We start from the raw sequence: 14,228 nt of genomic DNA on the forward strand, positions 1-14,228 counted from the left end.
TACACCCTCAGTACTCTGTCCCCCCTCACCCACTTTCAGCGCCCACAATACCCCAATGGTCTCACATTCACATCACAGTGACATACCTGAATATAATAACCCTAATAAGTTCCATCCCCACTTACTGATAAAGTTTGCAGGCAGGACCAGGAAGTGTCCAGGTGAAATGCAACATGTGGGCACTAGGACCCAGCGTGCCTGAGCCAATCCCAGCGTGCACAGAGTGAAGAAAACTGCAGCCTGGGAAAAGCTTCAGGATCAGGTCAGACAGGCGAAACCATTCACCGCAGGGGGGAGACTGCAGCCGGCCACTGTGCTAATAGCCAGCTTGCAGAGTCTCCGTCAGATAGGAGCAGACATTATACTGCTCTGCTCCTATCCTGTGGTGTGTTCTGCCTCATCACAGAAATGGCCCCGGCTCCCGGTGGGCCCCTTCATGTGAAAGGGCCTGGGGCAATGGCCCCCTCTGCCCCCCCAGTAGCTACGCTACTGCCTATAGTTTTTTAGAGCTTCAATGGTGCCATCCTGCTTTAGTAGTGCAAATGCTTTCTTTTTACTGTTAATTGCCTGTCTTACTTCTTTGTTTAGCCACATTGGGTTTTTCCTATTTCTAGTCCTTTTATTCCCACAAGGTATAAACCGCTTACACTGCCTATTTAGGATGTTCTTAAACATTTCCCATTTATTATCTGTATTCTTATTTCTGAGGATATTGTCCCAGTCTACCAGATTAAGGGCATCTCTAAGCTGTTCAAACTTTGCCTTCCTAAAGTTCAGTGTTGTATTGTGGTCGCTATTTCCTAGATGCCCGACCACCTGCAGATTTGTTATTCTGTCAGGTCTATTAGATAGTATTAGGTCTAAGGCCATGTTCACACAGTGCGTTTTTTACCGCGGAACCGCGGCGGTTTTGCCGCTGCGGTTCCGCAGCTGTTTTCCATGCAGGGTACAGTACACTGTACCCTATGGAAAACAGGACACACTGTGCACATGGTCCGGAAATTGTAAAAAAAAAGCCGCGCTGAATAGCTCCCGGAAAAAAGAAGGAGCATGTCAATTCTTCTTCCTGAACCGCAGCGGTTCTGCACCCATAGACCTCCATTGTGAGGTCAAAATCGCAGTAAAACCCGCAGATCAAAAATATATCTGCGGGTTTTACTGCGATTTGATGTGCAGAACCGCTGCAGCAGGAAGTGCGGGGGAGCGGGCGGAAGTGCGTGGGCGGAGTGTGGCTGCCCCCCCGTGCTCCGATCCCGCCCCCCCATGCTCCGATGCCCCCCCCCCCCGTGCTCCGATGCCCCCCCCCCAGTGCTCCGATGCCCCCCCCGTGCCCTAATCTCCCCCCCTTATACTTACCCGGCGTCCCGGTGTCCGTCCGGCCGTCTTCTCCCTGGGCGCCGCCATCTTGCAAAATGGCGGGCGCATGCGCAGTGCGCCCGCCGAATCTGCCGGCCGGCAGATTCGCTCCAAAGTGCATTTTGATCACTGAGATATAACCTATCTCAGTGATCAAAATAAAAAAATAGTAAATGACACCCCCCCCACTTTGTCACCCCCATTGGTAGGGACAATAAAAAAATTAAGAATTTTTTTTTTTTTTTTTCACTAAGGTTAGAATAGGGTTAGGGTTAGGGGTAGGGTTAGGGGTAGGGTTAGGGGTAGGGTTAGGGGTAGGGTTAGGGGTAGGGTTAGGGTTAGGGTTAGGGGTAGGGTTAGGGTTAGGGTTAGGGGTAGGGTTAGGGGTAGGGGTAGGGTTAGGGTTAGGGGTAGGGGTAGGGTTAGGGGTAGGGGTAGGGTTAGGGGTAGGGGTAGGGTTAGGGGTAGGGTTAGGGTATTTTCAGCCATTTTAGCCCTAAAAAGCTTCCTAGGAAACACACAGTAAAAAAAGGATAAAAAAACGCATCAAAAAACGCATAAAAAAACGCATCAAAAAACGCATCAAAAACGCATCAAAAAAGGACAAAAAAAGGACCTGCGTTTTCTGCCAAGAGCTGCAGTTTTTTAAAAAAAACTGTCCTGAAAAAAAAAGGATGGAAATCCTGAACGTGTGAACATACCCTAAAAGTGCTGCTCCTCTGGTTGGATTCTGCACCAATTGTGAAAGATAATTTTTCTTGGTTATTAGCAGAAACCTGTTAGATACTGTAGATAGAAAGAGAAATATAAGATACTAGATGGTGGCCCGATTCTAACGCATCGGGTATTCTAGAATATGCATGTCCACGTAGTATATTGCCCTGCCACGTACTATATTGCCCAGCCACGTAGTATATTGCCCAGCCACGTAGTATATTGCCCAGTCACGTAGTATATTGCACAGTCACGTAGTATATTGCCCAGTCACGTAGTATATTGCCCAGCCACGTAGTATATTGGCCAGTCACGTAGTATATTGCCCAGCTACGTAGTATATTGCCCAGCGACGTAGTATATTGCCAAGTCATGTAGCATATTGCCCAGTCACGTAGTATATTGCCCAGCCACGTAGTATATTGCCCATTCACGTAGTATATTGCCCAGTCACGTAGTATATTGGCCAGTCACGTAGTATGTTGCCCAGCAACGTAGTATATTGCCCAGCCACGTAGTATATTGCCCAGTCATGTAGTATATTGCCCAGTTACGTAGTATATTGCCCAGCTACGTAGTATATTGCCCAGCTACGTAGTATATTGCCCAGCGACATAGTATATTGCCCAGCCACGTAGTATATTGCACAGCGACGTAGTATATTGCCCAGTCACGTAGTATATTGCCGAGCCACGTAGTATATTGCCCAGTCACGTAGTATATTGCCCAGCTACGTAGTATATTGCCCAGCGACATAGTATATTGCCCAGCCACGTAGTATATTGCACAGCGACGTAGTATATTGCACAGTCACGTAGTATATTGCCGAGCCACGTAGTATATTGCCCAGTCACGTAGTATATTGCCCAGCCACGTAGTATATTGGCCAGTCACGTAGTATATTGCCCAGCTATGTAGTATATTGCCCAGCGACGTAGTATTTTGCCCAGCCACGTAGTATATTGCCCAGCCACGTAGTATATTGCACAGCGACGTAGTATATTGCCCAGTCACGTAGTTTATTGCCCAGTCACATAGTATATTGCCCAGCCACGTAGTATATTGCCCAGTCATGTAGTATATTGCCCAGTCACGTAGTATATTGCCCAGCTACGTAGTTTATTGCCCAGTCACGTAGTATATTGCCCAGTCACGTAGTATATTGCCCAGTCACGTAGTATATTGCCCAGTCACGTAGTATATTGCCCAGCCACGTAGTATATTGCCCAACGACATAGTATATTGCCCAGCCACGTAGTATATTGCCAGCCACGTAGTACATTGCCCAGTCATGTAGTATATTGCCCAGTCACGTAGTATATTGCCCAGCGACGTAGTATATTGCCCAGTCACGTAGTATATTGCCCAGCTACGTAGTATATTGCCCAGCGACATAGTATATTGCCCAGCCACGTAGTATATTGCACAGCGACGTAGTATATTGCACAGTCACGTAGTATATTGCCGAGCCACGTAGTATATTGCCCAGTCACGTAGTATATTGCCCAGCCACGTAGTATATTGCCCAGTCACGTAGTATATTCCCCAGTCATGTAGTATATTGCCCAGCTACGTAGTTTATTGCCCAGTCACGTAGTATATTGCCCAGTCACGTAGTTTATTGCCCAGTCACATAGTATATTGCCCAGTCATGTAGTATATTGCACAGCGACGTAGTATATTGCCCAGTCACGTAGTATATTGCCCAGTCATGTAGTATATTGCCCAGTCACGTAGTATATTGCCCAGCTACGTAGTTTATTGCCCAGTCACGTAGTATATTGCCCAGTCACGTAGTATATTGCCCAGTCACGTAGTATATTGCCCAGCCACGTAGTATATTGCCCAACGACATAGTATATTGCCCAGCCACGTAGTATATTGCCAGCCACGTAGTACATTGCCCAGTCATGTAGTATATTGCCCAGTCACGTAGTATATTGCCCAGCGACGTAGTATATTGCCCAGTCACGTAGTATATTGGCCAGTCACGTAGTATATTGCCCAGCGACGTAGTATATTGTCCAACGACATAGTATATTGCCCAGCCACGTAGTATATTGCCAGCCACGTAGTACATTGCCCAGTCATGTAGTATATTGCCCAGTCACGTAGTATATTGCCCAGCGACGTAGTATATTGCCCAGCCATAGTATATTGCCCAGTCACGTAGTATATTGCCCAGCGACGTAGTATATTGCCCAGCCATAGTATATTGCCCAGTCACGTAGTATATTGCCCAGCGACGTAGTATATTGCCCAGCCATAGTATATTGCCCAGCCACGTAGTATATTGCACAGCGATGTAGTATATTGCCCAGTCACGTAGTATATTGCCCAGCCACGTAATATATTGCCCAGTCACGTAGTATATTGCCCAGCCACGTAGTATATTGGCCAGTCACGTAGTATATTGCCCAGCTACGTATTATATTGCCCAGTGACGTAGTATATTGCCCAGCCACGTAGTATATTGCCCAGCCACGTAGTATATTGCCCAGCCACGTAGTATATTGCCCAGCCACGTAGTATATTGCCCAGCCACGTAGTATATTGCCCAGCCATGTAGTATATTGCCCAGCGATGTAGTATATTGCCTATCCACGTAGTATATTGCCCAGCCACATAGTATATTGCCCAGTCACGTAGTATATTGGCCAGTCACGTAGTATATTGCCCAGCGACGTAGTATATTGCCCAGTCACGTAGTATATTGCCCAGTCACATAGTATATTGCCCAGCCACGTAGTATATTGCCCAGCCACGTAGTATATTGCCCAGCCACGTAGTATATTGCCCAGCCACATAGTATATTGCCCAGCGACGGAGTATATTTCCCAAAAGGAAATAGAGTAATAGAAAAGAGAGGAAAAATTAACAAAAAGAAAAAAGGTTAGAAAGGAAAAAGAGAAAGAAAGAAGTAGGCAAAGAAACATAAACAAAAAAGGGAAAAAAAAGGATAGAAAGAAAGAGGAGAAAATATAGAAAAGGGGAAAGAAAGTGAGAAAGAAAGAAGAAAAAAGATAGAAAAAAAGAGAAAGAAGGAAAAAAAGAGGGAAATAGAGAAAGAAAGAAAGAAAGAAAGAAAGAAAGAAAGAAAGAAAGAAAGAAAGAAAGAAAGAAAGAAAGAAAAAGAATCAAAAAGAGAAAAAAAGTATAGAAAGAAGAGAGAGAAAGAAAGAAAATAAATAGAAAGAAAGAAAAAATGAAAGACAAAGCGAGAAAGAGTGAGATGATAGATAGACAGATAGATGTGAACACACACCAGATATTGCTGTCAGATCGCTGTTAGTGTCTAATCCAGGAATAATTTCATTGCGTTCTCCTGTTGATACAGGGTTACACAGCGGAGATTTATTATGAGCCGGCTCCGGTAATCCAGACATTATTACATCGCCTTAACTGGATTCCAGCTATATTAAAAAAGAGAGAGGCTTTTCGGGCGCTCCTGACGCTGGCACCGGATCCACAGCCTTCACGGTGTAATGGAGGCTGACACGGTGTTTATTAGCTGGGAGCTGCCTGCGCCGGCTAATTGCTGCTGGGGAGCACAGATCTGCATCGCAGACGCCTCACGCGGCCTCGCCTTCTCGTAACCAATTTTTTTGCTGGACAAGTCCAGGGAGACATTGCGGAAATGTGCGAAGTGCTTAACCAAGCTGAAAAGTTTTTTGCGTGTGCAAATCAAAACTAAACGCCGGACTTCTTGCAAAGTCACACTGCTAAGTATGGATGTGCTGGACGCCATACTGGATTCAGGGTGGCCGGCCTACTATTCTATTTTTTCTGTTAAACTGGACCAAAATTCACAGGTGGTCTAAAATTTTTCTGGACATTTTCCACTACTCGCAGCCCCTAAGACATAAAGAATAGTGAGGAGCGAACGTGCTCGGATAAGATGCTATCTGCTCACGCTCAGGTGCTGACCGAGGCTCTTCGTCGTGCTCGAATAATATGATCTCATATTCTCGTGGATGTTCGACAGTCTCAACACGTGCCGGGATTGCCTGTTTCTGAGGATAGTGGATTGCTCTGGAGAATAAGAGAGAACGACACTCCCGTGTTTCCTCTACACCCTCACTGACACCCCCGCTATGAGGATCACTCGCTGGCACTGTTATGGGGGGATGCGGAGATTCACCACTGCACAATTCTATTACTGGCAAGAGGGGGCAAGCATGGGCTTCTCCTGCGCTCCCCACGGCCCTCAGCCCAATTCTCCTCCATACTCCTTTTCAATTTTTACTGTCCGTAACCCATTTAAGCGCATGCACAATACTAACTATGGAAAGTTTTTTACATTTTTTAAAAAAAAATCACAAATGGTGTTTCTTTTTGCCAGACACTACGAACAGCAGGAATCACACCCGATGTGATGTGAATATTCGACAGATTATTCTTCGCTCTCAAGATGGGGTTGAAGATGATGGGGGTGGCTTGTACTCAACCTGTAAAGAGATGGGAACAAAGTGACAGCAAACGCAAAATTTAAAAAAAAATGTGTTTCTGCCCGGTTTCAAACCAGGGACATTTCACGTGTTAGGGGAACGTGATAACCACTACACTACAGAAACTTCCATGTAGATAGATCATATGATTAGCTGTCTTGTTACCAACAGCAACCAACCAAAGTATGGATTCCAAAATAATTCAAATTTGGTTGCTATGGACAGCAAAAACTGTTTTTCCAACTTAAATTTTTTAACTGTAGCCCAACGAAAGTCATAGTGAACATTTCCTATTATTTTTGGTGGTTGAAGTGTTAACCCTCAGGGTATGTGCACACGTTGCAGATTTGCCTGTGGAATTTTCTGTGCAGATTTAGCATCTCTTGGCAAAAAACGCAGGTAAAAACCCTAGCGGATTTGATGCGGTTTTGTAGCGTTTTTTTATGCGAATTTTCATGCGTTTTTTTTTTCATGCAGATTTGTATGCATTTTTGCAGGCTAAATAAAGATCTGTTATTTAACAAAAAAAGAATTGTGATGTAATTTCTTGTCCAACCTCTTCATTTATATACTCCATTGAAGAATAATGTTTACACACACACAGCTAGATAGATAGATCTATAGATAGATAAATAGATCTATAGATAGATGAAAGATAAATAGATCGATAGATGGATCAATAGATAGATCTATCTATAGATCAGATTGGAGCGCCCCCAAGGGCCAGGGGAACTCGGTACTGGGTCCTTCGGTTCTCAAGGGGGATGTCACGGTGGCTGACCCGGTCCGTGGCCATTGGGAGGTCCGTTGTAAAAGGGGAAGGTCTTTAAAGGGATAATGTTCGTGTGGTATTCGGTCAGGATGACCGACGTTGCTTTAAGGGGTCCGCTGGGGTAATGTTATGGCAGCTAGATGGTATACAGTTAAGTCCATATATATTTGGACAGAGACAACATTTTTCTAATTTTGGTTATAGACATTACCACAATAAATTTTAAACAAAACAATTAAGATGCAGTTGAAGTTCAGACTTTCAGCTTTCATTTGAGTGTATCCACATTAAAATTTGATGAAGGGTTTAAGAGTTTCAGCTCCTTAACATGTGCCACCCTGTTTTTAAAGGGACCAAAAGTAATTGGACAATTGACTCCAAGGCTATTTCATGGACAGGTGTGGGCAATCCCTTCGTTATGTCACTCTCAATTAAGCAGATAAAAGGCATGGAGTTGATTTGAGGTGTGGTGCTTGCATTTGGAAGGTTTTTCTGTGAAGTAAACATGCGGTCAAAGGAGCTCTCCATGCAGGTGAAACAAGCCATCCTTAAGCTGCGAAAACAGAAAAAACCCATCCGAGAAATTGCTACAATATTAGGAGTGGCAAAATCTACAGTTTGGTATATCCTGAGAAAGAAAGAAAGCACTGGTGAACTCATCAATGCAACAAAAGACCTGGGCGCCCACGGAAGACAACAGTGGTGGATGATCGCAGATAATCTCCATGGTGAAGAGAAACCCCTTCACAACAGCCGACCAAGTGACCAACACTCTCCAGGAGGTCGGCGTATCAATATCCAAATCTACCATAAAGAGAAGACTGCATGAAAGTAAATACAGAGGGTTCACTGCACGGTGCAAGCCACTCATAAGCATCAAGAAGAAAAAGGCTAAAAAACATCTAAAAAAGCCAGCAAAGTTCTGGAAGAACATTCTTTGGACAGATGAAACCAAGATCAACCTCTACCAGAATGGTGAAAAGAGAAAAGAAAAGTATGAAGGCGTGGTACAGCTCATGATCCAAAGCATACCACATCATCTGTAAAACACGGCGGAGGCAGTGTGATGGCTTGGGCATGCATGGCTGCCAGTGGCACTGGGTCACTAGTGTTTATTGATGATGTGACACAGGACAGAAGCAGCCGAATTAATTCTGAGGTATTCAGAGCCGCCATACTGTGTGCTCAGATCCAGCCAAATGCAGCCAAACTGATTGGTCGTCGTTTCATACTACAGATGGACAATGACCCAAAACATAAAGCCAAAGCAACCCTGGAGTTTATTAAAGCAAAGAAGTGGAATATTCTTGAATGGCCAAGTCAGTCACCTGATCCCAACCCAATTGAGCAGCATTTCACTTGTTAAAGACTATACTTCAGACAGAAAGGTCCACAAACAAACAGCAACTGAAAACCATCGCAGTCAAGGCCTGGCAGAGCATCAAAAAGGAGGAAACACAGCGTCTGGTGATGTCCATGAATTCAAGACTTCAGGCAGTTATTGCCAACAAAGGGTTTTCAACCAAGTACTAGAAATGAAGATTTTATTTAAAATTATTTAATCTGTCCAATTACTTTTGGTCCCTTTAAAAACAGGGTGGCACATGTTAAGGAGCTGAAACTCCTAAACCCTTCATCCAATTTTAATGTGGATACCCTCAAATGAAAGCTGAAAGTCAGAACTTCAACTGCATCTGAATTGTTTTGTTTAAAATTCATTGTGGTAAAGTCTATAACCAAAATTAGAAAAATGTTGTCTTTGTCCAAAAATATATGGCCTTAACTGTACCTTCCCACAGGTGAAGTGTGTCCCCAGGGCTTCCCAGAGTGTAGATGGTAGATGGAGTGAGGTGCAGTGAAGAACGAGGACACAAGGTTGCAGTCTCTTTACCTTTTTACTGAAGGTTTCAGCATCCACATTCCAGAGTACAGATCACAGGGCAGGCAGAGTCCGGCCGGTTTGAAGGCAAATCCAGAGTCCCCTTATCCAGGTGGAAATCAGTAGCCTTCCTCTAGCACCTGGGTGTTGTAGTGCCTTATTGCTAAGTGTCTCATAAGGTCCTCACAACTGTTGTAGATGTTCTAGATGTTATGTCTCTCTCTGTCCCCCAGATGGATAGGACAAACCCGTATGACTGGTGGCATGAAGCTTTTTACAGGGACTCTATCATGCTCCAGCCTCTCGTGGGTGCCACCTTGCCTCTTGGGTATAGGGTGGGCAGGTAACGTAGAATTAGCTGTCCTGCCGGTCTCTGGAGCAAGGCATAGAGAACTGTTGCTCCCTCGGTGTTCCGGCTACCGGATCCTGCCCCTCAGAAGTAGGCAGTCCGTGTAGGGCAGAACTCCTTCTGGTTTCCTCTCCTTTTGCTATGACTTCTTCTCACTCTCTACAATACAGTTCTCTGTTCGTGTCTCTTTCTAGAAGCTGCCGCACGTGGGGCAGGCGCAGCTCCGTGGTCTTCTGTCTAGGCCTGACAGGATCCCACCCCTGTCAGGGACCAACAAACTGAGCGGAGCTCACGCAGCAACTAGCTGAGTGAAGCTCAACTAGCATCTGACTAACTTCCTTTCCAGACCAAGAGTTCCACCTAATTGTGAAGAGTGCCCCAATAAATAGGAGCATAGCTCCCCTGGTGGACTGGAGTGCAAAATGTGTTGTGTGTCTGTGTTACCTGGTATAGAGATCTCTTTTATTGCCTTCAAACACCACTCCCCCCTAGAGGAGAATGATATTACTGCAACGACCAGGACCCTGGGGCGCTGCATATTTATCTATCTATCTATCTATCTATCTATCTATCTATCTATCTATCTATCATTTATCGTCTATTAGCTATCTATCTATCTATCAACATATCTATCTATAGATGTATGTATCTATCTATCTGTCTTTCTGTCAATATATCTATCACTCAGGTTTGCAGTGTTTTATTTTCCGCTGCATGTCAATTCTTTTTGCGGATCTGCAGCGTTTCTGCACCCATTGACTTCCACTGAGTCAGGCACATCCACAGCAAATCCACACGTGTAAAAAAGATCTGCGGATTTGCTGCAGATGTAGGTGCGAGAAGCGCTGCAGATCGGGAGGAGGGAAGTGTGTGGGCAGAGACTATGTGCGTGTCTGTGTGCCGGGGTCTGCGTGTATGTGTGTGTGCGTGTCTGTGTGTGTCTCTGTATGTGTACGTGTGTGTGTGTCCCTGCGTGTGTGTGTAGGTCTGTGTAAGCAGCCATTGTCTGATGGGACTACTGCTCCCATCCGGCAATGAATGCTCACAGTGACAGCTAGCCGATGATGGGAAAGTAGTCCCATCAGACAATACATGTGTTCAGTAGTAAAAAAAAAAACATACAGAACATACAGCAGACATACAGGACATACAATACAGGCAGTACACACAACACATAACATACAGTACATACTCACCAATCACCTAGTCCCCAAAGCCCTCGATCTCCTGTAATAAAAATAACATAATAAACCAACCTATACTTACCTTTCTGCTGTAGTCCAGTTAGTAACGGATGTCCCACGACGATCTCCCATGTAGAACAATGACATCGAGTGATGTCAATGCTCTACAGGGCCTCCGCGATGAATTAACAGGCGGAGGTAATCCTCCGAGATGTAACCCTCCGTTGCTGCCGGGAGAAAGGTCTCCCAAGTTCATTCTCTCATCAGCGGCGCTGTGTGAGAAAATTCCCATGCAGCATTGCCGTAAAGTGAGCCTGAACTCAGGTAACCTTTTTAGCAAAGCACTGCAGGAGCCATTATCTCCTTTCAGTGCATTGTGGGAGGCCCTATAGCCTTCCGCTGGCACTCCAGAGCGGAGCGTGTAGCTCCATGTATTGCTATGCGGCTGCAACCTCCACTCTGGAGTGCCGGTGGCAGAGCCGGGTTTTAACATGCGAGACTCGGCCGTATTTCACGCAATTGAGTATGAGCCCTAACATCTCTTTGCTTACTGGGGCAGTGTGCTTTAAGCTAAAAGGGGTTGTCTGGTTTATGAAACACATTTTCAAACACCCTATTTAGTAATTCAAAGTTAATATAGGGGAAACCATTTATTACATGGGCAGTCTATTTTTCTCCATAGCATTAGTATAATGATGAAGATCCTTGGCAGTCCCAGCAGCAGGATGCCCTTTGATAAATGTATAGTTAGTAATGCTTTATAGCAAAATGGGGGATTGTCCCCTTTAAATGGGTTGCTCAGGATCAAAGTATTGATGAACTATCCATAGGATAGGTAATGTAAAATCAATGGGGTCCAACACCAATCACCAGAATATTGTTTGGGCAGTAAGTAATTGATGTACGGGAGGAACACAGCAGCCCGTGCATTGTTTAGTGGCCATTTCCCAGTGCTGCACCTTTTTTCCCATTTCCATCACCGATCAGCTCAAGACTACTTCGGCCACGGCTGGCCATAACTGATGTGCGGGGAGGAACAGCAGCAGCCATGTATATTGCTCAGTAACCTCAAGAGACGGAATAGGAGATAAATTGCAGCACTCAGCAGTGACCATTGGACAATACACAGGGACACTGTGTGCTGCCGCATACATCGCTTCTTTCCAGTCTCTTCAAGAGCAGTTTTCAGCTGGTTGGTAGGGGTGTCATAAGGGGTGTCCCAAAGTTGCAGAGGTTGTGACCATAACTGGACCCGTCCCATATATCCCTCATTCTAGTCACCATATATCCCATATCCAGGTTCCCATATGTCCCTCATCCAGGTCCCAATATGTCCCTCATCCTGGTCACCATATGTCCCTCATCCTGGTCACCATATATCACATATCGAGGTCTTAATATGTGCCTCATCCTGGTCACCATATGTCCCATATCCTGGTCCCAACATGTCCCTCATCCTGTTCATCATACATCCCATATTTAGGTCTCAATATGTCCCTTATCCTGTTCCCCATATATCCCAAATCTAGGTCTCACATCTTGGGCCCGTTATGTCATCCATACTAGTCCCCATATGTCCCTCATCCAGATCACCATACCGTATGTCCCTCAACCTGATCCCTATATTACCCATATCTAAGTCCCAATATGTCCTTCATCCTGGTCACCATATGCCCCATATGCTCCATAATGGAACTCACTTAAAGCTTCCCAAGATTTTTGGGTTGTTTCCATAGACCCTTAAAGAACAGATATGATAAGATGGACACCTATGCATCATGGTTTTTATTACACTCTTATAGAAATGGGTCTCGTACTAGAATTCCAACATATATTTCTCCAAATAATTACTTGAGTATTCATGTCTTCTAGGCTTTTTGCTACCAAGTGCAACAGCTGCCTGAAAACTGTGCTGCCATCCGAATTCATCATGCGGGTTCTCAGCCACGTGTACCATGTGGCCTGCTTCTACTGCTGCGAGTGTGAGCGAAGATTAGAGCGAGGAGATGAGTTTGTCTTAAAGGAGGGACAGCTTCTGTGTCGAAGTGACTATGAAAGGGAGAGAGAGATGCTCAGTGCCTTCAGTCTCACACCAGCTGGATCAGGTAGGTCGTAGACTCTCTATTTTTACACAGCGAGACGATTCTGTCATCTACAAATGTGTGTGCACATAGGGTAATGCGGTTCATGCCCTAATCGCTGTACCTACCTCCATAATTACTAATCTCGATCAGATGAGTTGATGGTCAGTAAAAGTTTTCAATTTAAAATAAAAAGTATTCAAACTGCCAATACAAAAAAGATAATTTTTCCCACTTCCGAGTAGAGATGGCAGAATCGAATTAGCCTAAAATTTTATACAAAATTTGGATTCACTTAAGCAAATCCAGAAAAATGCCACTTGGTTGAATATCGAGCCGTGAAGGGAATACATTTTTATTTTTAGGCCACGTTCACACGTCCAGTATTTGGTCAGTATTTTACCTCAGTATTTGTAAGCCAAAATCGGTAGTGGAACAATCGTAGGAAAAATATAATAGAAACACGTCACCACTTCTATATTTATCACCCACTCATGGTTTTGGCTTACAAATACTGATGTAAAATACTGACCAAATACTGATAGTGTGAACGTGGCCTTAAAGTTATATTCACCTGGCCCTCTCATATTTAGCCTCAAGGCCCCACTCCGGTCCGGTCATCTTCTTTGTCAATGGCATCTTCAGCACCAAGACTAGACTTTGCCACATCGGAGATGCCTTCTTAGAGGTTGTACCAGCGATAAGAGAGGCGAGAGTTGGGTGAGTATAATTTTTTTTTTTGCTAACTATGTTTACGATGCTCTGGTTTCTGAGGATGGTTTCCGAGTTTCTGAAAGACCTCAGAACATAATAATCCATGTCTGATTCTTATTGAAAATAACTCATGAGATGATATCATACTTAGAAACCGGTAAAGCTCCTTTTACGTGGGCAGATAAATTACAGAAACATATTTACAGTGTCTTGAAAAAAGTATTCATACCCCGTGACCTTTTCTACATTGTTTCACATTACATCTACAAATTTAAATGTTATATATTTGGATTTTTTGTGATATGCCAGCACAAAGTAGCAAGTATTTGTGAAGTGTAAAGGAAATGATACTCGGTTTTCTGAATATTTAAAAAAATATAGATCTGAAAATTGTGATGTGCATTTGTATTCACACACACACACTCTTTCTCCCTGAGTCAATACTTTGTTGGACCATGTGTCTCTGAAATTACTGCTGCAGATCTTTTGGGTGTGTCTCTACCAGTCTGCACATGAAGAGGGGACATTGTTGCCCGTTATTCTTTGCACACACAGTGAGATTGGATGGAGGCGTCTTTGTACAGCAATTTTCAAGTCTTGCCACACATTCTAAATGTGAACTGTGACTGGGCCACTTACACATATGAATATGGTTTGTCCTAAACCTTCCATTGTAGCTCTGGCTGTATGTTTAGGGTAGTTATCCTGCTGGAAGTGAATCCATGCTTCAG

At 44.4% G+C, this 14,228-nt stretch overlaps 1 protein-coding gene across 1 annotated transcript in view; it reads left to right on the plus strand.

Moving 5' to 3' along the window:
- LOC138677149 (LIM homeobox transcription factor 1-alpha-like) overlaps nucleotides 1-14,228 on the plus strand; it is a 102,030-nt gene that overhangs the window by 76,939 nt on the left and 10,863 nt on the right. Inside the window, exon 4 of the mRNA XM_069767058.1 lies at nucleotides 12,575-12,807. Within this exon, the coding sequence (XP_069623159.1) occupies nucleotides 12,575-12,807 (233 nt within the window). The remainder of the gene's footprint in view (nucleotides 1-12,574; nucleotides 12,808-14,228) is intronic.

The sequence above is a fragment of the Ranitomeya imitator genome, chromosome 4 (genome assembly GCF_032444005.1).
Source record: "Ranitomeya imitator isolate aRanImi1 chromosome 4, aRanImi1.pri, whole genome shotgun sequence".
NCBI lineage: Eukaryota > Metazoa > Chordata > Amphibia > Anura > Dendrobatidae > Ranitomeya > Ranitomeya imitator.